The sequence below is a fragment of the Puma concolor genome, chromosome A2 (genome assembly GCF_028749965.1).
Source record: "Puma concolor isolate L17-30 chromosome A2, mPumCon1.1.hap2, whole genome shotgun sequence".
NCBI lineage: Eukaryota > Metazoa > Chordata > Mammalia > Carnivora > Felidae > Puma > Puma concolor.
This window is the reverse complement of record NC_141668.1, coordinates 95,014,357-95,037,592: the sequence shown is the minus strand read 5'-3', so window position 1 is coordinate 95,037,592 and position 23,236 is coordinate 95,014,357. Positions and strand designations below refer to the sequence as shown.

Sequence of the window (23,236 nt, the reverse complement as noted above, 5' to 3'; positions counted from 1 at the left end):
GAACTTATAAAACCCAACACACAAAAATGAATAATCCAATTTAAAAAATGGGCCAAAACAGACACGTGAAAAGATGCTCAACATCACTCATCATCAGGGAAATACAAATCAAAACCGCAAAGAGATACCACCTCACACTGGTCAGAGTGGCTAAAATTAACAACCAGGAAACAACATATGTTGGCGAGGACATGGAGAAATGGGAACCCTCCTGCACTGCTGGTGGGAATGCAAACTAGTGCAGCCGTTCTGGAAAACGGTGTGGAAGTTCCTCAAAAAAATTAAAAACAGAACTACCCTGTGACATAGCAATAGTACTACTAGGCATTTATTTAAAGGATACAGGAGTGCTGATGTATAGAGGCACATGTACCCCAATGTTTACAGCAGCGCTTTCAACAATAGCCAAATTATGGAAAGAGCCCAAAGGTTCATCAACTGACGAATGGATAAAGAAGATGTGGTTTAGATATACAATGGAATACCACTTGGCCATGAGAATCCTGCCATTTGCAATAACATGGATGGGACTGGAGGGAATTGTGCTATGTGAAAGAAGTCAGAATAAAAAAATGTTTAAAGAAAATATATAGGAAACAGTAAGTAAAACAATTACGGAGTACAATACCTGTTGCCCAACTGATTGACACACCGGAAAAACGTAAGACTATAAGCAATTCACTGTCAATTGAAAACCCAGAGTGAGAGACAGGGTACCCTCTTGGTAGAATGTAGGAGGCTCTGAAAGGCATCTTAGTGGCAAGTGCAATCTGAGCCTGGGCCCAGGACTTAATCACCAGAGGAGCAGAGCTCCCAGGGCTAAACTCTCAGCCCCGGTGAGCCTTCAGCACCAAGATTAGAGCCTTGTTTGCAAAAGAATAGGACATTGACACATTCTCCATCTCTAGATGGAGATATCTAAATTGAAAACCCTCAATATCTTTTTTTTTTAAGTTTTGAAAACCCTGAACATTTTAAATCCACAAATTTCCCTAAAACTTCTGAGCCTTCAGGAGTGGCCCATCCCCCCATCGAGAGCTAGCACTCTGTTCCCTTGAAGACCATTCAAAGGTCTCCCCCTGCGAGGCAAGGATGCACCCAGGATATGCCCCTCACTTCAGTCCTGGCTACTAGGCCTGGAATTCAGGTGAAGTCATGTGATATCCCAAGCAGTGGTGGAGGAAAGGAGTGTACCACAAAGGCACTGTTGGTCGGTCCCAGATAGCACGTACTGGCAAGATCCGGGGGAGGGTGTGTGGGTCTGGAGGCTGAACGTGGTTGAGAAAGGGGACCCGGAACTTAAGACTGGATAAGAGAAGGTTTATAAATTAGTTGCACTTTCCCAAGATACAGGGTTTAACACCCTGGCAAGGACTCCAATGGCTCCTAGAAGCATGGAAAAAGTAATGGCCTAAGTGGGGAAGAAACAAAGCAGAACTACTGTGGCAGGCAATGGGAGGGAGGGATTAAAAGACTCCCAGAAGTGGGCAAGCTGGAGTGGATATACTACATAAGGCCAAAAACTCAACAGATAATCACTTTTGATGGGAAGTCCTGGAAGACCCACCATGTGCCACAGTCATCAGGAGTGCAGTGACATCACTAAGAAACTCACTGGTGGCCTCCTCTGCAGACTGGGGCTTAAGGGAGGTAGAACTAGGCCATGAGACCAATGGGGAAGACAAAGCTCTGGAACAACGGAAGGTGGCGTAGAAGACTGGTGGATGTGCTTATCACAATGACACAAGGTTGGAAGAGCTACTCCCCAAATGCATATGAAGAAGTGGAGCTGGGCTGCACAGGAGATGCAATATCCAATTTCCCTTTAAAAGAAGGACTGCTGGGGCGCCTGGGTGGCGCGGTCGGTTAAGCGTCCGACTTCAGCCAGGTCACGATCTCGCGGTCCGTGAGTTCGAGCCCCGCGTCGGGCTCTGGGCTGATGGCTCAGAGCCTGGAGCCTGTTTCCGATTCTGTCTCCCTCTCTCTCTGCCCCTCCCCCGTTCATGCTCTGTCTCTTTCTGTCCCAAAAATAAATAAACGTTGAAAAAAAAAAATAAAATAAAAGAAGGACTGCTGTCCCCATTGCTGGAGGTACAGCCAGCCTTTAGGGATTACCTCAGTTACAGAGAGTCACCATGCCCTTCCAGGGGCAGCCCGCATTTTATGACTGCTTAAGGCATGGGTATAAATTTCTGGACATTTCTTCACAAGGCAGGAGAAATCTGATGGACCATTTCAGGTCCAAAGCTTTCTGTGTGGCTTGCTGAGGCAGTGGGACATGTATTGCAGCTCAGCTTCCTCCCGTGTCCAATCCTGCTTCCTACTCTCTGGTACTCCCAATGATATGTCCATTGCCTAGTCCCTAGAACCTCTGAATGCTAACCTACTTGTAAAAATTGTTTTTGCAGATGTACTAAGGATTCGAGATGGGTTCATCGTGGATTATTGGGTGGGCTCTAGATCTAATGAATGGTGTCCTTATAAGAGACATAGAGGACAGAAACACGCAGAGAAGAGAGGGGGAGAAGGCCCTGTGAAGTTAGAGGCAGAGATTGGTGTGAACAGCTATAGGCCAAAAATATTAATAGCCAGTAGAAGCTGGAAGAGGCAAGGAATAAGGAATAGAACCTCCTTTAGTACCCCAAGATGGGCCCTAAACCAATGGGTTTAGGGCGGGAACCTGCCGACACCTTGATTTCTGACTTCTGCTGTCCAGAAATATGAGAGAATAAATTTCTCGTTTTAAGTCACCCAGTTTGCGGAAATTTGTTATGGAAGCCCCAGGAAACTAACATACTTCCTTTCACAGGTACTGATCCCCAGGGGCACTTCCTGTAAACAGCCTGCACACCGAGCGCCATCTTAGAGTCCGCTTCCCTGAGAACCTAGCCTGTGGCATGGGTAGTGGAGGGTCTGCCAGAGTCAAACCAACTTTTCCACAATAGGAAATCAGCTGAATGTTGAATAAGACTTGGCTGATAGAATGGAATCTGCAAAAGACCCGTGGTTGGCAATTAATGGCCCCTCAAAGACATCCACATCAGAATCCCCAGAATCTGTGAATATGTCAGGTTACATGCCAAAGGGGAGTTAAGATAGCCAATGGAATTGAGGTCACTAATCAGCTGGCTCTAAAATGGGGAGATTATCTTGGATTATTTTAATGTGCTCAATGTAATCACAAGTGTCCTTAAAAGTAAAAGAGGGAGTTGGAAAAAAGAACCAGACAGATGGCAGCATGGGAAGAGAAGGATTGGGATTGAAATTGCTGACTCTTGGGGCGCCTGGGTGGCGCAGTCGGTTAAGCGTCCGACTTCAGCCAGGTCATGATCTCGCGGTCCGTGAGTTCGAGCCCCGCGTCGGGCTCTGGGCTGATGGCTCAGAGCCTGGAGCCTGTTTCCGATTCTGTGTCTCCCTCTCTCTCTGCCCCTCCCCCGTTCATGCTCTGTCTCTCTCTGTCCCAAAAATAAATAAAAAACGTTGAAAAAAAATTTTTTAAAAAGAAATTGCTGACTCTTGGGATGGAGAAAGAGGCCATAAGGTAAGGAATGGAATTCTGGAAGCTGGAAATGACAAAGAATTGGGATTCCCCTCTAGAGCCTCCAGAAAGGAATGCACCCAGCTGATACCTTGACGTTGGCGCATTGAAGTCTTGTCAGACTTCTGATCTACAGAATCATAAGGTAATAAATCTGTGCTGTTTTAAGCCACCAAGTCTACAGTAATTTGTTAAAGTAGCCATGGAAAGCTAATGCAAATCTCAAACATAAATCTAGCCCTCCACACTCAACAATCTCTCCCGCTTTTCCTGAATTAGTGGTGGCCAGAGCTGGAGCTGGAAGACAGAGGTATCTCTTAGTCCCACTGTGCCTGTGTCACAGGCTGGAGGGGCCTGACATCGCCTCAAAATACTTGATGCTAGAAGATAACTGAATCAAAACCCCGGCTACCACTGCTCAACTCCCAATGAGATCAAGGAGGTCAGGCCCTGCACAGTGTAAGAAGCTGAAAGCAGAGAGAGATCCCAAGGTCTTATCGTATTCTGGTGAATCACTTGCAAGGCCCCACTGGAGGGAGAGGGTTGACTTCATTCTCAAGAGGACCACAGCTAAACTGCAACCATCTGAAGCTGCTACTGATTCCCTACCCAGCTTAACTCCCAATAAGATGAAAGAAATCATCCTTTTACCTTAGCTGCCTAACAGAAAAGGGTGTACCATTCTGGGGCAAAAGATTATTTGCTTCAATGTCTACTCATTTATACGCAATGTCTGTCATGCAAGTGTAAGTAAGAGACATGATTTGTAGTCTACATTAAAAAAAAAACAAAACATTGAGGGGCGCCTGGGTGGCTCACTCAGTTAAGCATCCGACTCTTGATTTCAGCTCAGGTCACGATCTCATGGTTTGTGGGTTTGAGCCCTGCACTGGGCGGTGCATGGACAGTGAGGAGCCTGCTTGGGACTCTCTCTCTCTCCCTCTCGCTCTGTCCCTCCCCTACTCTCTTCCTCTCTCTCCAAATAAATAAACCTAAAAAACTTTTAAAAACACAAACGTTGATAGAATCAGCCTACAGATGCAGATGACCCAGATATTGGAATTAGTGACACAACTTTCATAATCTCGTCTTCACTTTAGAGAGATATTTGAGAAATAATCTTTCATTTATTTCAGCGTTACAGTTCCTTCAGCTTTCTCGTTATCCCTCATGTTGACAAAATACAAAGGCTTGATAAAATTAGCAAGACTGTGGGGAAATAGGCACTTTTATACCTTGCTGATTAGGATGAACAAAAGTACTATCCTAAGGAAAATAATTCGACAATACTGATCAAAACTCCATGTGTGTGTATTCTTTGACTCACAGATTTCACTTCTAGGAATATCCTGAAGATACTCTTTGAACAACATGAAAATACATATGCAGAAAGTTATTCATATGCAAAAGTTATTCATCGAAGCACCATTTGTAATGACAAAATACTGCCAATTACTTAAATGCTCAAATGCGGGAGACTGCTTTCAGTGGCTAAATCTGGGACAATTTGAGCATCAAGATAAATTAGGACAATAATTGTTGGATAAGTAAAGTATGGGAAATACATACTATGGAGTATTATGAACCAGTAAAAAAAAATGAGGAAAATTTCTATGAACTGAAAGGGAATCGTTTTGAGAATATATTTTAAGTGAAAAATGCAAAAAAATACATGTGGTATGCCACCTTTTTTATAAAAAGTAGAAGAAAATTGGGGCACCAGGGTGGCTGAGTTGGGTGAGTGCCTGACTCTTGATTTCAGCTCAGGTCAGGCTCGCAACTCGTGGGTTCGAGCTCCACATGGGGCTCCGAGCTGACAGCGCTGAGTCAGCTTGGGATACTCTCTCTCTTCCACTCTCTCTGCCCCTCCACGCACGCGCTCTCTCTCAAAATAAATAAACGTTTTTTAAAAAGTAGAAGAGGGGCGCCTGGGTGGCGCAGTCGGTTAAGCGTCCGACTTCAGCCAGGTCACGATCTCGCGGTCCGTGAGATCGAGCCCCGTGTCGGGCTCTGGGCTGACGGCTCAGAGCCTGGAGCCTGTTTCCGATTCTGTGTCTCCCTCTCTCTCTGCCCCTCCCCCGTTCATGCTCTGTCTCTCTCTGTCCCAAAAATAAATAAACGTTGAAACAAAAAATTTAAAAAGTAGAAGAAAATGTAAAAACTACACACATCTGTATAATTTTGCAAAAAAATAAATACAAGAAAGATAAAACAAAAACTAATGAAACCAGTTACCCACAGGGATGGAGATGAAGGGATTGTAGGGACAGGCAAAGGGATGACTCTTCCCTGGGTATACCTTTCTATACAATGTTGCATAGAATTTGTACTAACGTTCTACAGATTTAATAACAAGAATGAGAGAAAAATCTCAAACTAAAGGAAAACAGGAACAAATGAGCCTGTTTCCAATGAATAAAGTGATTTGCCTGAAGAAGGTTTTCATTTTTCGTTGTGGTAAAACAGCATACAATTTATCATGTTAGCCAGTTTTTAAGTGTGTAGTTTGGCGACATGAAGCACATCCACAGTGTTGTATGATCATCACCATTATCCACCTGTGCAACTCTTTTCGTCTTGTAAAACTGAAACTCTGTACCTATTAAACAGCAAATCCCCACTGCCCCCAGTCACAGGCACCACTGTTCTATTTTCTGTCCCTCTGAAATCTAGGTACTTTATATAAGTGGAATCACGTGGTACTTGTTCTTTTGTGAAAGGCTTGTTTTACTTGGCATTATGTCCTCAAGATTCATCCATGTTGTAGCTTGTATCAAGATTTCCTTTATTTTTTTAAAGTTTATTGATTTATTTTGAGAGAGATGGAGGGATGGAGAGACAGAGAGAGAGAAAGAGAGAGAGAGAGAGAGAGAGAGAGAGAGAGAGAGAGAGAGAGAGAATCCCAAGCAGGCTCCATGCTCAGCGCAGAGCCCAAAGTGGGGGCTCTATTCCACGACCCTGGGATCATGACCTGAGCTGAAATCAAAAGTCGGAAGCTTTACCAACTGAGCCGCCCAAGCGCCCCAGCATCTCCTTCCTTTATAAGTTTGAATAAAACTTTGTTGTATGTATATACCATACTTGTTTATCCATTAGTCAATGGACACTAGAGTTGCTTCTATCTATATTTTGTTTATTACGAATAATGCTGCTGTGAACATGGGTGTACAAATATCTCTTTGAGACCTTACTTTAATTGGAGGGTGGGTATATATCCCGAAGTGGAATTTCTGGATCATATAGTAATTCTATTCTTAATTTTTTGAAAAAGTACCACATTATTTTCCACAGAGGCTGTAACATTTTACATTCCCACCAATAGTGCACGAGGGTTCCAAGTTCTCCACATCCTTGCCAACAATTATTTTCTGTTTTTGAGAGTACCTGTCTTAATGGGCATACAGTGGCATCTCATTGTGGTTTTGATTTGCATTTCCTGATGGTGAGTGATACTGAACATCTTTTCATGGGCTTATTGGCCATTTGTTATCTTCTTTGGAGAACAGTCTATTCAAGTCCTTTGTCCATTTTTTTCATCAGGTTGTTTTTGTTCTTGATTTGTAGGAGTTCTTTATATGTTCTGGATATGAATCCCTTATCAGATATATGGTAAACAAATATTTTCTCGGGTTCCATGGTTTGCCTTTTGACTCTGTTGTTTTTTGTGATGCACAAAAGCGTTTAATTTTGTTGTGTTCCAATTTACCTATTTAATTTTGTTGTCCATGATGTTAGTGAGATCCAAGAAGTCACTGCCAAACCCAGTATCGCAGAGGCTTTCCTCTCATATTTTCTTATAAGAGTGCTCTAGTTTTGGGTCTTACATTTAGGCCTTTGATCCATTTTGTATATGGTATAAAGTAAGAGTGCAACTTCATCTATTTGCATATCAATACCCAGTTTTCCCAGCACCATTTGTTGAAAAGACTGTCCTTTCTTCATTGAGTGGCTTTGGCCCCTCTTCTTAAAAATCATATGACCATACATGTGAAGGTTTTTTTCTGGGCTCTCTCTTTGATTTCATTGGTCTGTATGTCTGTCTTTATGCCAGTACCGCAAATAAGTTTGGAACATAGTACTCTGACTTCAATCTAAAGGAACAAAAAAGGTAAACCAACCTTGACTCCTCTCAGTAGGTTTATTTGTAGTGACATGAACATTATGAAATCATTTTGTGGCTACTGCAGAACTGAGCAAATGAGGGACTACAGTGAGGTTTTTGGGAGCCAGAGGAATATGGAAGTTGGGAGATAGAGGTAGGAACATAGAATGGGGGGAAGGCAAGCAAAAACCTAGGGTGGATTCAAATTAGAGGCATTGGTATAAATTTATTATTTCAATGACACTCAGACATTCAGTTGCAATGAGTAGAGCCTGAGCCAAGACCTTCATCTCTAAATATAATTCTCCACAGAAATGAACCAGGAGTTCATGGCGAAATGGCTTATTCAAAGCCCAGAAAATACAAGATGAGCCTGGCACATCTTATTATGCCAGGAAATAAGTGCCAAAAGAATGATGAGGGTATAAGAAAAAGAAATGAAAGGCCTTTCATTGGCCAAGGCTGGGATAACTGAGCATTAAGGTGAAGAAGAACAGAAATAGAGTGAATAAATCACAGATCCAGGAGTCCACCTTGATAACAGATCGTAAATTAAAAAATACCTGGGAAGAAAAGGTGACCTGTTCCGCAAAACAGAATGCTGACTAATAAACACGGTAGCACTGATGGAATTGGAAAATTACCATTTAAAAATCATCTTAGTAAAGACAGATTTAGGCAAGAATCCTCATGCATGCCAAATTGGGGGAGCGAGAGTTTGACAGGAGTTTGCATATAGTCTCAGAATATCTACCTACAAGTTTCTTATTTAAGTGGGGAAGTGGTAGCTTTTGAGTGGAGAAATCTGACAACACAGGTGACTGTAACTGACTTCATCCGTTAGGGACAAATGGACCATGTTTAAATGTAAAAGTCTGGCCTTCGAGGAGGATGACCCAGGAAGTGTTAAGGTACCTTCAGAACCTTCTGGTGTCTCAGTGCCCATAGGGGGCGCGAGAACATGGAGAGCTGAAGAAAGAGAGAATGACAGTTTGGAGAGACTGAAGCGCATGCGCCTAGTATGTGCCCAGGAGCTCTCTATCTGGACCACAGAGAGTACGAGTGGGATCCGCTGCCCAGACCGCCCCTTCGAGAAGACTTGCTGCCTCCCTCTGAGGGAATGCAGTCCCCAGGCATTGAACCACCTGGCCCCATTCACACCCCTCCTAGGGTGGCCAGTGGGCAGGGCGGTAATGGCCCAGCCCCTGTCAAACAGAGGCACTCACTATGCTCACGACAGACAAAGCCCCTCCCAGATTGGTCAAGGTTTCATCAGGCCTGCCTGGCCGCTGGACTTTCTCCTCTGCCAACCCTTCCTCCTCCTGCCTCTCACAGTTCAATGCTTTACTTAGCTTGTGCCCCAAACTCAGCCCCTGCTTCGCAAGGACCCGACCTGCCACAGGCTCCCTCAAAAGCCACCGCTTTTCCTACTAAATTAAGGAGAATATGGACAGATCATATGCTTATTAAAAAGACATTGTTTCCGAAGAAAGCAACAGATGAACACAGACTGTTCCAACTAATGAAAAGCTCCTGTTTGGAGATCTGTTTGTCAGTTACTTGGACTGGGGGATACAGTTTTCCAAGATGCAGGCTGGTAGGAAGAAAGAGGCCGGATTCTGTGTAAAAGTTTCTTAGGCCTGCGGTAACAAACAACAAGCCATTCCCTCGATTCTGGAGGCTAGAGGACCATCAAGGTGGGAGGAGGGCTAGGCTCCCTCTCCCTGCCTCTGTGCTGCTGGGGGTCCTTGGGGCTCTTTGCGTGTGGCTGCGTTACTTGGGTCTCTGCTTCCATCTCCACACTGGCGCTGACTGCTCGGGGCATTTTCCTCTTGTGTGTGTCTGTGTCTGCATCTCCCCTCTCTTTATAAGGACACCAGTTATGTCGGATTAAGGGTCCACCTTCCTCCAGTATGACCTCATGTTGATTTATAGCTCAATTACAACCGTATGGACCCTATTTCCAAATCAGGTCATATTCACAGGTACCAGTGGTTATGACTTCATCCCTTGTGGGAACTGGGAAAAAATTCCTCCCGTGTGTCTCTTTTCTATACTTCTTCTGACCACCAAACGTGGGAGGAGGGCTCAGGTTCCCCTTACCATGCAATTCTGCAACAATGGCTGGGTATCCTACAATTCCGTTCAGTCCTGACCCCATCTATGAGGACTTGGCATCGAATCCCACACATTAAAGGTTCAGTGCCACAAGACTGCACCTGCCTCCCACTTCAGACACCAGGTATAAGTCCCGGTTGTCACCGGTGCTGCTCACCAACTGTTTATAAATACAGTAAACTTTATTTTGCCAGCATAATTCGTTCCGGAAATACGCTTGTAATCCAAAGCATTTGTGTATGAAAGCAAATTTCGCCATAAGAAATAATAGAAACTCAGAGGATTCGTTCTACACCTAAAAATACTCATATAAAAATGGCTACAATACTGTAATACAAAACAAAATAATAAAGAAAATGCAAAATATAAAGAAAAAGAAACAAATTAACCTGCACTTACCTCTGAAAACCTTCGTGGCTAGTGTGAGGGAGACAAGAGAGAGAGGAGGGGTATCGAGTAAGATGACTTTCACAATCACTAACGGAATCACTGCTATCTATTGGCTCAATGGAATCTTTTTCTGCACGGGGGCATTGTATACACTCCCATGGATGTTGACTATAGTAAAGTATTAATAAACTTGTTATATACTGTATTTAATGGCAAGAAGGCAGCCAAGGACAGGGTCTGTATCTGCAGGCATCCTGACCTAGAATGAAGCAAAGCATTCCTAAGCTTACTCTTGTCTGGAAAAGCAAAGAACTGTCCATAGGTGCTTTGAAGTGACAAAAAAAAAAATACACTAGTGCAGTTGTGGGCACCTTTCAACGTTCTGAAAAATCACTGATTTCTGCCAAACACCATGGCCTGAGACCGAGCATTGGAGCATGGGAGATGATCACCCACAATCCCACAGAGAGAGAGAGAGAGAGAGAGAGAGAAGAACCATTGGCTCAGTTGTGATAACGTGACATTCGGTGTCAGGTACTACCCGTATTGCAAGACATCGCCTGCTTAGCAAGTTAAAATTTATTAGACATATTTGCTTGTCTTGCAGAACACTCACAGAACAAGTTACTCACAATCCAAGGTTTTACTGTAAATCAGAGGTTCCCACATCTCCCTCCTTGGATTCAATCAATTTGCTGCATCATCTCACAGAACTCAGAGAAACATTTTACCTACTAGATCACTGGTTTATTATAAAAGGATATAACACAGGAACGGCCAGAGGGAAGAGACACATAGGACAAGGTATGGGGAGGGGGTGCAGAACTTCCCTGCCCCTCCAGGCCTGCCACTTTCCTAGTGCCTCCCTGCGTTCACCAGCCCAGAAGCCCTCTAGATCTGTCCTTTTGGGTTTTTATGGAGGGTTCATTACATAGGCACGAATGATTAAATCATTGGCCATAGGTGACTGAACCCACTCTCCAGGTTTTCTCTCCTCCCCAGGAGGGGACTCTGTAGGGGTGGGGGATTGACAGTTCCAATATTCTAATCACATGGTTGGGTCCCCTGGCAACCGGCCCTCATCCTTAGAGTTTTCCAAAAGCCACCTCATTAACAGACATTCAGGTATGGTTGACAGGGAGCTGCTTCTGGATAGCCAGATGCCTTTATTGCTCTCATCACTTGGGGGAGTTCCAAGGGTTTTAGGAGCTCTGTGCCAGAAACACGGACAGGGACCAAATATAATATTTCTTATTATAAATGACAATATCACAGGGACACAACTCAATCCATGACAAATTGTGTCCTAGACTAGCTAACTGAAGCCTGTGTAAGCCCAATACCGTTGAACGACGGCAGTAACGCTGAGCTAATACAGGGAGTCTTCCCACCCTCACCACCCAACCTGCCTGATTCCTTGCAGGTGGCTTGAAACAGCAGCATGCTGGGGGTCTTTAGAGCAGAGTGGTGGAGTGAGGGGGTTTTGAGATGTGAGAACAGGTAGAAGGTCACGTGGCCTCTGGAGAGCTCGGAGGCTCTACTGCAGGGAAGTAGGCAGGCAGATATTTGGGAGAACACGATGCTTAGTCCAGGCTTCCTGAACATAAGATCCTAGCATGACCCCGGACTGGCCTCCTTAACCAGGGGCTTTGGCTGAAGTGCACGCAGGCTTGCAGTGGGGGGTCCAAGGATCCCCACACTATGGTCCCAAGTAGGACCTCTACTCTGCTGGTGGCCACAGCTCTAGGAGCCACCTTGGAGACAGAAGTATAGGGGTGACAGAAGAGGTGAGGGTAGGGGAGTGGCCAGGCAGTCAAAGGCAGCCACATGTGGATAGCTCTATTCTTATAAAATATAAACACGGGCAAATTTAACCAAAAATAAGTTCCTTGAACCAAAAAGTTCTCTTCCAATACATGATACAATTAAGTATTTCTTAAGAGGTTTTGAAGAACGTCCCTGCTATGAAGCGGGGGTTGTCCAAGCTGGAAAATTCCCAGTAAGATAATCCAGCTCTTGAAGCTATTAAGAGGGTGCTCTCGGTTGCCCAGACAAATATGCTTATGTCCACCTTGGATGTGGAATTTTTAGAGCTTATTTGTGGATAGAAAATAGCTTAAAATATTTGCAGGAACTTGTCCCTTTCTTCAGAAAGAGTTGTGGCTAATTAGAATTTCCATTTTGTTTTGCTCCCTGACCTCTCGATTGGCTTATAAGCTATTAAGTGATGTTCTAGCAATTTGTTTGGGATATGGGAGTTGTTTTGCATCTACTCTGCAAAAAAGCATCAAGCATGGTGTCAAAATACATTACAGTTATTAGGCAATTTATACATTGTGATTGTTTTTCTTGGTGGCCAATGGCTCTGTCTATGAAAAACAAAGCTCTTGACTCCTAGTTAGTATTTTGGGATGCATTAGTGATGCATTATTAATGTAGTGAGGAAGTTGCTATTTTTAGACCTGGTTAAATTAGGAATAGAAGAGGGCAGTCATACAGGCAAAATTTACTAAAACTGTATGTGGGACTAGAATGTAAATAATTGGCATACTTTGAAGAGTTGACTGTTTATCTGCACTTGTATGTTTTTACTTGAAATGTAGAAGATAATTGGTCAAAATATGTATCTTTCTAGAGAACGTGCTCCATCCGCTGCTACTTTAAATTTGTGAGAGAAAATAAAATTGCATCTGAGTCTTTGAACCAAGAGGGAAGTGTAACAACTACTCAAGATTTGATTGGGGCTGAAATTCCAGGTAGGCTCCACCAAATGTTTAAAGGAAATGCCTCCTTCATTAGATACAATGATGCAAAGAGGTTGTGGCTAATGACACACCATAGCATATATTTCAACTCTTGTAAGAGCTTCAAATAACTAGATACGTTTAAACATGGATTTAAAAATCTCCTTCCTTAAGGGTCTAAAAGGACTTACAAGATACAAAGATTGGCGAGCATAAAGCTCTGTGCCATTAAAAATATGGAAAATGAGTTCTGTGATAACACAGTAGTGATTCTGGGCCTATTCCAAATTATCAGAACCTAGCATAATTCACATTTTTTACTTATCAACCAATCTTAAGCTAAATTTAGGAGGAAAGAAAAACGAAGTTAAAAATAATTCAGGAAGGGGCTTCTGGGTGGTGCAGTTGGTTCAGCATCTGACTCTTGATTTTGGCTCAGGTCATGATATCAGGGTCATGAGATCGAGCCCCGTGCTGGGCTCCATGCTGGGCACAGATCCTGCTTCAGAGTCTCTCTCTCCCTGCCCCTCCCCTGCGTACACCTGCACTCTCACTCCCTCTCTCTCTCTCTCAAAAACAAGAAAAGAAAAATCAGGACTTCCTCCTTGCCTGGATGAAGAAGATCTGGGCGGGGCTGGAGTCATGATACTGTCTATGAAACTTACCTGAATAAATATCAACTATAACTTGACACCTAAGCTTGTCCTCAACGCTGGAAAGAACTGGGGTTATTCCTCATTAACAGTGAAATCTACATGGAACTGTAGAAGCCCTGTTTTTCCTTGACTGAGGAGAAAAATGGGGGGTAAAACTAGGAGGAAGAAACACCGGCAAGCAAGGAAAGTTGGGAGGTGGGTCCAGTGGTGTTGTGGGTGAAGGAAATGCACACAGAAGCATGGCTCCTGTGACTGTGGAGGTGGAAGGTGCCTCTGAGGTCACTTCCGCTGTGGATTTCCTCTGTGGGCAGGGAAGTCTGCAGCGCTGAAGGTCTTCCTTAGAGACAGATGCAGGCAATAACCGGGTGGCCTCATGGGTGGGGCTCTGGTCACTTCACACCCTCCACAACCAGAGAGGAGTCCATCTGATTAATATATTTGGGTCCTGCAGGAGATTTTGTATGAAAAATGCCTCTACTGTATGGCGTAACAATATTTAAAAATCATCATAGTTGGGGGCCCCTTCCACACACTGCCGTTCCAGGAGCATTATTGCAGAATTAGGAGAAGAAACGGCTTAGATGGGTGCCCAATATCTAGTCTCATGTACCCATGCATTTTTTTTTCAACAAATATTTGCAAAGCACCTACTAAGTAGCAGCTAAGTGCTTCATCACTATTCTAGACTGGCTAGAATGACCCTCATAGCAACCTGAAAATGGATACCGTTTTCTCTCTCAGCTGGAGAGCACTAATTCGATAACTTTGCGCATAACAACTTTGTAACATGCTCGGCATGTATTTCAAATACAATTATCAAGAAATGACTCGCTTCCCCTTTCTACCCCCATTCCAGAACTAGATTTGGGCATCTGAACCGTGGGAAAAGCTAGCCATTTGCAATTTTAGTTCAAAAGATATTTGCTGTGTTCCAAAAATTGGTGGGGGAGTAATTGCAAGGAGAGACAAAGCCTGGTGCAGTGGGAATGGATGGCTTGGGCACTCAGCAAGCAGAGGAAAAGTAAACCTGCTTGGTTTTTATTGCTTGGAACTCTGTCCCTTGCTTGTTTAGAAAGAGGGCAGTGACATTTGTGAGGGAAGCTATAGCCAGGCCCAGGATGGGAGCGGAGGGGGCTTTGGGACCCCCATGGACTGTGCCCACAGACTGATATGCTCCAGAACATTCTGGTGTATTCCAGCATTCTGAGGCTGGTATCCTCAAGACAAGATCTCAGGGCCGAGCTAAGGTTCTAAAGCCCCGTGTTTTATTTTTTAAAAAAAATTTTTTTTTCAACGTTTATTTATTTTTGGGACAGAGAGAGACAGAGCATGAACGGGCGAGGGGCAGAGAGAGAGGGAGACACAAATCGGAAACAGGCTCCAGGCTCTGAGCCATCAGCCCAGAGCCCGATGCGGGGCTCGAACTCATGGACCGCGAGATCGTGACCTGGCTGAAGTCGGACGCTTAACCGACTGCGCCACCCAGGCGCCCCAAAAGCCCCGTGTTTTAGAGACATGACTCAATTTCTGTCTTCTGGCCAGCCTTTTCTTTTCTTTCCTTTTCTTTTTTTAATATTTGTTTGTTTATTTTTGAGAGAGAGAGAGAGAGAGAGAGAGAGTGAGCTGGGGAGGGGCAGAGAGAGGGAGACACAGAATCTGAAATAGGCTCCAGGCTCTGAGCTGTCAGCACAGAGCCCAACGTGGGGCTTGAACCCAGAAACCCTGACATCATGACCTGAGCCGAAGTCAGAAGCTTAACCTACTGAGCCACCCAGGCCCCCTGGGCAGTCTTTTCTACTGAGTGTTGACCAAGAGAGGGATTTTCTCTTTACTTCCCTCTGAAGTAAACTCGTGTTTACTTCAGATGTTGGAAGTAGGGTGACCAGTTCATCCAGGTTTACCCAGGGATTTCTGGGCTTTAGAACTAGAAGTCCTATGGGGCGCCTGGGTGGCGCAGTCGGTTAAGCGTCCGACTTCAGCCAGGTCACGATCTCGCGGTCGGTGAGATCGAGCCCCGCGTCGGGCTCTGGGCTGATGGCTCAGAGCCTGGAGCCTGTTTCAGATTCTGTGTCTCCCTCTCTCTCTGCCCCTCCCCCGTTCATGCTCTGTCTCTCTCTGTCCCAAAAAAAATAAATAAACGTTAAAAAAAAAAAAAAAAAAAGAACTAGAAGTCCTGTTTCCTGGAAACCCCTTCATTCCCAGGCAAACGGGGATGAATAGTCATCCAGAGGAAATAAGAGCCAAGTGAACAGGCTGGATATTTCCGTAATAAACCACTGCAAAAGTTAGTGGCTGAAAAGCACTATCATTTTGTTTACTCACCACACTGTGCTCTGCTGGGATCAGCTGAGCGGTTCTTCTGGTGGTCTTGCTGATGCGAATTTAGTCAGTGGGTCAGACGGATGGAGGCTGAGGTTTCTCCCTTTCCACGTGGCCTCTCCATGAGGCTTTTCGCAGCAGGGAGAAATTCTACACGGTAGCACAGGGCTCCGCAGAGTGCCAAAACCGCTCGGCTTCTCCAGGCTTAGGCTGGATCTGGCCCAGTGTACTTTTACTACATCTTATTGGCAAAAGCCAGTCACTGTGCCCTTCTACAACTAAGGTGGGGGGACTTCCCACCGAGTGGATACCAAGGGGTGGTTCACAGGGGTGCTCCACAGGTGACAGTCTGCTCCAGTGAGATGCTCACTGGGACTCACCGGATTCAGGTGCCTGATTACCTCTGACCTGCTTGCTGGGCCACCGGCCACACTGCCTCACACTCAGAATGGTTTCACCACTGGTCAGGGCCTTCAAGAGTTCTGTGTAAAGTATATGACAAACTTATCCCTATTATTCTCCCTTCTGCTAAGCATACTTAGGACAGTGAATCCCTGTGAGGTTGCCAGCAGGTTCGCAGGAAGCCACAGGGCAAGAGGCCCAGGTCTTGCGATGTTAACGTGAGGCAATCAAGGACCTGACTGTCCTGGGGGCAGCAATTACCCAGATCACCAAAGCACAGCACCTTGCTTACAGGGACCATCCCTTCTCAACATGGAACCTCCCTACCGCGGGCCCCAAATCTCGTCTTCAAAGTTTGGGGAAGTGTGGGCATCGCTTTCCTCTCCACGGCAGCTCTAAACCCCGCACTGACTTGGTTTCCCAGTCACCTTTCCTCGGGCTGTGTGCCTCCTGAGGGCAGGGCGAGGCCCAGCTTTCTGGAACACACAACCAGGGAGGGGTGCACTCTCCGGAAGAGCCCATCCCCCCGCCTCCACGTCAGAGCACCTCCCATCCAGGCTTCCCCATTCCCGCCCCCCGCCCCCCTCCCACGAGCCTCCTTTTTTTTTTTTTTTTCTGGAAAGAATCGAGCCCCACTCGGCCTCCCCCAACGCAAACTCCGCCTCGAAAGAAGCCCGGAGCTGCCTCGGGGCCCCCGGACTGCCGCTGGGCTCGTTCCCCTCTCCCCTCCCGACCTCCTCTTCCACCGCCGCGGGCACTCTCGGGGCATTTTGACTTCGGGCTTCTTCCCTCGCTTTTTCTCGCAGCCCCGCAGCCGGGCCCCGCGCGTCCCGCCTGCGCGCTGTCGCTTTAAGCCGGTGCCTAGCGCGGCGCCCCTCCCTCACCCCTGCCGGCGCTCCCCGGCTGCTCCTCGCAGCCCCTCCCGCTCCTCCTCCTCCTCCTCCTCCCCTCCCGCTCCTCCTCCTCCTCCTCCTCCCCTCCCGCTCCTCCTCCTCCTGCGCTCCCGCTCGTCCTCGCCGCCGCCGGCCCGCCGCCCGCTCCGCTCCGCTCCGCTCCTCGCAGCCTCCCGGACCCGCAGCCATGGCCGACATCAAGACGGGCATCTTCGCCAAGAACGTGCAGAAGCGGCTCAACCGCGCGCAGGAAAAGGTCAGAGCGGGCGGCGGGCCGCAGGGCAGGTGGCGGGGGCGCGCGGCGGCGAGGGCCGAGCGGGCCGGGGGACCGGCGGAGGCCGGGGCCGGGGGCGCGGGGACGCCCTGCGCTGCGCCGCGGCGACTGCAGCGAGGCGGCCGCGGGCGGGGAGGCGGGAGCGCCCGGGGCGCGCGGTCCGCCCGAGTCTCCCCGCGCGCTCGCCCCCCGCGCTGCTGGCCGCGGTCGCCGCTCTCCCGGGCGGGCGAGGGCGCGAGCGGTGGCAGGTGCGGCGGCTCGCCCGCGGTCCCCGGAGCCGAGCGCTTCTCCCCGCCCGCGGCGCCCGCTCCCCGCTGGTCCGCGGGTCCGGGCGGGAGATTGCGGCAGCAGTCCTCCCTCCGGGGGGTCTCCTGGGGACCCAGGTGCGGCAGAAACGGCTGGTGCAGCGCAGAGGCCACCCCCCAGATCTGTACGGATCGATCGGGCTCATCTCAGAAAACCCATGGCTTTAATACAGTGCTGTCCAGTGAATCCTGGAGTTCAAAATAGAGATGTGGATACACACTTTTCTTTCTCTGTGTTCTTTTTTTTGGGGGGGGGGGTCCTCTCTGTGTGTGCCCCTTTGGACGTCGGTGTCCTTCTCTGGAAGGTCAGAAATACATGTGACCTGAACCTAACAGTTCTTTGCACATTTCTGCACAAAGAGGGCGTTTTATTGCATTAAAAACAAAAAAAAATCCACATTGCACACTCAGGTTGTGTTCCCTAGTGTTTTACAAGCTCCTCAGCACATTGGCCTCTCAGTAATTTATTTTCTTCTCCCAGAGATGGGCACAGATGAATCCCAGGTTTACACCAAGCGCAGCCCTGTGCAGTTGAGGTATTGTGGCAGGCGCTGGGCTCGCCTGGCTCCCCTCGAGACTGCTTGTCGTCAAGACCTTGTCAGCACTGAGGTCTTCATTTGTGTCTCCAGCCAAAGGACATTCATATTGCAGCTTAAGCATCGTACTTGAAAATGAACGCCGGCTAATTGAGCCCCACGGTTTGTGTCAGTGGAACTGTGTTCCCTTTCATGTGGCAGTGTTTTCCGTCCCTGGGATTCTGGGTGTTTAGTGTTTGCCTCTTTTACTGGAAGTCATATTTGCCGCGTTGCTCAAAATGACTGTGAATTTCCCTCTTCCGACCCTGGCTCAGGCTGCTGTCGGTTCCCACCCACCTGGAGGAACTGAGCGGAAGGGGGCACTGATCCCTTTGCCTGTCCCCAGGACCGGAGGCTGTGTGGCTGCCACTGGCCCCTCCCTCCACACACGCACACTCCCAGTGCAGTAAGAGGATTGTATTTCTTTTAATATCTACCCAAGCTCATCCTCAACTAAAGAGAACCTCCTCCAGCCGCTCCTTCGGCAGCTGCATTAGCAGGGCTTCTTGGCCTCTACCAGTCCCTGGTTAGTTACTTGTCCAGAAAGTAGCTAAGGATCTGCTGGGATCCCAGCCAGGTTTTGTCATCGTTTTTCCATGCTTCACTTTACCCACTTGTAGGTATTCCTCCCCGCTCTCGCTCTCCACTTCCAGCTAATTACTTGAATCCTTGGTCTGAAGCTTTTTACGGAGTCCACTTTCCATCTGTGAAAGAATTTAGTGGTATAGTCTGCCTTTTCACATATTACATTATTTCTTAATCTGGGTCACCAGCTGTTAATATGCTAAAAATAAATGAAAAGGTATCGTAATCTGTCTTACAGAGCGTGCAAGCCCTTGTGAATTGTTGAAAACTCACTTTGTCGTTATTAAGGTCAAGTGTGTATTACGACTGCAGTTCTGGATGGTGGTTACTTTTCCATGGGAGGGGAGGTCTAAGGGAGGCTTGTATAGGGCTTCAGCTATCCTGTTTTCTTCCCTGGGTGAAGTTGCTGATGGAAAGTGCCTGCTGTACCAAATGTAGGGCGTTAAGACACCAAAAGGCTGAGAGTATGGTTTCCACTGGTGGGTTAGTTCTGTCTCTTTCTTGAGCCTGTGCAGCACTAGGGAAAGGGCAGGTGGGAATCCAGGTGAGGTAGCCCAGCCAAGCCTGAAGAGAAGCTACTGGAGGGTGGAAAACACAGTAAGTGACTGCTGAAGGCATTGGACATCTCCCCCAGAGATGCCTTCCTGTTTTGTCTTTGGACTGTTCCTTTTCTCTGATGCAGATGCTCCATCGCAGTGTCTGTATACCACACGTGTTCTTGAGACCTTGGCTTCTTGTTTTTACAACCAAATTTTCCCCAAAGAGAGTCTGCTCGCTTAAGTTTCTCATTCTCTGTGCTACACCTAATGGTTGCATGCATTTTGGCTCCAAATGCATGACAGAAGCTACTCCTAGAGGGGTCTTAAGATTTTTTTTAAATGAATTTAAAATACATTTTTTTAATAAATTTTTTTAACGTTTATTTATTATTGAGAGACAGAGAGACACAGAGCATGAGCAGGGGAGGGGCTGAGAGATGGAGAGACACAGAATCTGAAGCAGGCTCCAGGCTCCGAGCTGTCAGCACAGAGCCCGACGCGGGGTGCAAACTCACAAACCGCGAGATCATGACCTGAGCCAAAGTCAGAAGCTTAACTGACTGAGCCACCCAGGCGCCCCAAAATACATTTTTTTAAATTGAAGGTGTGTGAAGGTTCAGTGGAGAAAGTGAAATGTATATAAGCGAGAAATAAAACCACCAACAAATTAGGACAGCCATAATTCTACCACCCAGAAATGTCACTATCGTTTGATGCATATTCTAGTACATCTTTAACCATTTTTACACGTATATATTTACAACAAAAACAGGCTCATACTCAAAGTTTTTTAACCTGTTTATTTCATTTAATAATCATGAACATTCTTCAGTATGTACGTATTTTCTGCTAACATTTTAAATGACTAAACAGTATTGGAACTCATGGATTTAAAAAAATTTTTTTAAAGTTTATTTATTTTTGAGAGACAGAGAGAGACAGAGTGCAAGTAGGGGAGGGGCAGAGAGAGAGGGAGACACAGAATCTGAAGCAGGCTCCAGGCTCTGAGCTGTCAGCACAGAGCCTGACACGGGGCTTGAACTCAAGAGCTGTGAGATCATGTCCTGAGCTGAAGTCAGACGCTTAATTGACTGAGCCACCCAGGTGCCCCTGGATTTTAATGAATCTTCTATTTTTTGGACATTCAATTTCCAATGTTTCTGTATATAAATACAAATCTGTATATAATTACAAGGGGTAAACTTGTAGGGAAAATGTTTGCATACACCCTGAAGTATTTCCTTAGATAAATTCCTAGAAGAATGATTGTGTCAAAGGTATGCTGATTTTTATTATAGCTAGATTGCCTTTCCAAATGGTTGTGTCAATTAACATTCTCACCGGTGGTATGAGACACTTGCCAACACGGGATAATAAAATTTAAAATAATCGATAGCTGTGTCATTGGAAAAACATGAGTTCCTGTTTGTTTTGTTTGATTATTGAAAACCAAACATTATTTTTTGTATTCCTGTTTGTTTTTTTTTTCACTTGTGAATTGTGTTTATTTTTTTTTTTTTGCCCACTTTGTTTAGCATCTGCACCCTGTTCTGTGTAAGGGCAAAAACTATCAATTCTAAAGGTTACAAATATGGTTTCTTCCATTTCTATTTACTTTGTAGTTTCTGATGATTTTCTTCTGCCATAGAGAACATTTATGTTTATGTTGTGTTTACGTTTTATGTATAACTACTTAAATCTCTCCATTGATTTTGTATGGCTTCTCTCTTGGGTATTGAATTAATCAGGGTCCTGGCTCTTGTAAAAAGTGGAAAACACCGATCAAACTGGTTTAAGGAAAAAGGGAAATGTAATTACTAAAAATAAAAATATGGCTCTTGCACATTCAAATCTAAATGGGATTTTAACATATAAATGTATATTAAACTATAACTGTTCTTATACATATACATATATGTAAATATATGCATATGTGTGTGTATTACATATTTTAACTCATTGGATTCTATGTGGTCGGTGTTATTTCTGCCCCCATTTTATTAAAAAAAGTTTTTTTAAACGTTTATTTATTTTTGAGAGAGAGCATGTGGGGGAAGGGCAGAGAGAGAGAGAGAGAGGGGATCCAAAGCAGGCTCCATGCTGACAACAGCAAGCCTGATGGGGGGTTCCAACTCAGGAACCACGAGATCAAGATCTGGGCTGAAATCAGTGCTCAGCCTACTGAGCTACCCAGGTGCCCCTCTGTCCTCATTTTAAATATGAGGAAGGGGGCGCCTGGGTTGGTCAGTCGGTTGAGCATCCGACTTCAGCTCAGGGCATGATCTCACAGTTCCTGGGTTTGAGCACCTTGTGGGGCTCTGTGCCAATAGTTCAGGGCATGGAGCCTGCCTCAGATTCTGTGTCTCCCCCTCTGTCTCTGCTCCTCCCTCTCTTGTGCGTGCATGCGCGCACGCTCTCTCTCTTTCTAAAATATAAAAATAAACATTAAAAAAAAATGAAGAAGAGGTTAAGTGACATGCCAAGGTCACACAGTTAGTAAGTAGTAAAGGCGCAGTTTGAACCCAGGCAGTCAAGTGATTTTCCATTTTGTGTTACTGCCTCTTACAATTAATGAAAAAGGCAGGGGTAGACAAACTTCAGACCTACCGGAACCGGGGGTTCAACCACAGGCATCAGGGCTCACATGCCTTCTCCCCATCTCTCCTCTTGCTGTTCATTCTGGCAGCTCCATTCTTTTTTATAAAGTTTTTTTTTCTTAATGTTTATATATTTTTGAGACAGACAGAGTGTGATTGGGGGAGGGGCAGAGAGAAAGGGAGACACAGAATCCGAAGCAGGCTTCAGGCTCTGAGCTGTCAACACAGAGCCTGACGCTGGACTTGAACTCGTCAACCACGAGATCATGACCTGAGTTGGACTGACTGAGCCACCAGGCGCTCCCCCCACCTTTATTTATTTATTTATTTATTTATTTATTTATTTATTTATTTATTCATTCATTCATTCATTCATTCATTCATTTTTGAGACACAGAGAGACAGAGTGATGACAGCCCATTTTTGGGCAAGTTCTGTCTTGGTGGCAGGGTGGCCATCAGCAGCTCTAGGTAAGAGCATGCTTTTCCTTCAACATTTATATAGAACTCAGTATAGCTCTCATTGGCCCAAATTGGGCCTCATGCTTCTTCCTGGGAGGAAAGAAATCTCTCTGGCCAAGGACCAGGACCATAGGTTGGATTGGGCCTGAGTCACAGACTACTACTAACACTGGGTTGGAGAAGCCTCCCCGCCCCCTCCAGACCATATGGACTGCTGTAGAGAAGGAAGGAAAATCAGAGTATAGATGGGGGACTGAATGCTACACTGGCAAAATAAAAGGTATCCACTGAGGCATACTTGTCTTCCCACGTTTATATAAATAGTCATGTATTTTGTAATTTACAATTTAATATTTGCCAAAAAAATTTCCTACCAAATTAATGTATGCAATTTAAAAAATCAAATATAATAAAATAATATAAAACGTTTATTTTGAAAAGTAGCAGGCCTCTGTCCCCTCCTCTCAGCCTCATCTTGTTTCCCCAGAGGTAGCTATGACTAGCCCCAACATCTCTGTAAAATATGCTTGTATAAAATAACTACTTGATCTATTGTTTAATATTTAGTGAATACAGGTAAAGATTTAGCTGTCTTACCTTCATCTCTATATTTCCACATCCTTCAGCATGTATTATGGCACAAACTGTTGATTGCTGAGGATTATCTTTTAAAAAATTATAAAGTATAATTTTTATTGAATAAAATATACAAATCTTAAGTATTCCACTTGGGGAATT

The 23,236-nt window shown here is 45.7% G+C and overlaps 1 protein-coding gene and 1 long non-coding RNA gene across 5 annotated transcripts in view; one reads left to right on the top strand and one right to left on the bottom strand.

Moving 5' to 3' along the window:
* LOC147583343 (uncharacterized) overlaps nucleotides 1–16,818 on the bottom strand; it is a 103,353-nt gene extending 86,535 nt beyond the window's left edge. Inside the window, exon 1 of the long non-coding RNA XR_015248116.1 lies at nucleotides 15,871–16,818. This is a non-coding gene — a long non-coding RNA (uncharacterized LOC147583343). The remainder of the gene's footprint in view (nucleotides 1–15,870) is intronic.
* Nucleotides 16,819–16,882: 64 nt separating this feature from the next.
* The window catches only part of AMPH (amphiphysin), a 253,068-nt gene continuing 246,714 nt past the window's right edge, over nucleotides 16,883–23,236 (top strand). For all 4 annotated transcript variants that reach the window (XM_086696998.1, XM_086696997.1, XM_086696996.1 and 1 more), the window contains exon 1: nucleotides 16,883–17,418. In XM_086696998.1, coding sequence (XP_086553124.1) covers nucleotides 17,350–17,418 — 69 coding nt within the window. In that variant the 5' untranslated portion in view covers nucleotides 16,883–17,349. The remainder of the gene's footprint in view (nucleotides 17,419–23,236) is intronic.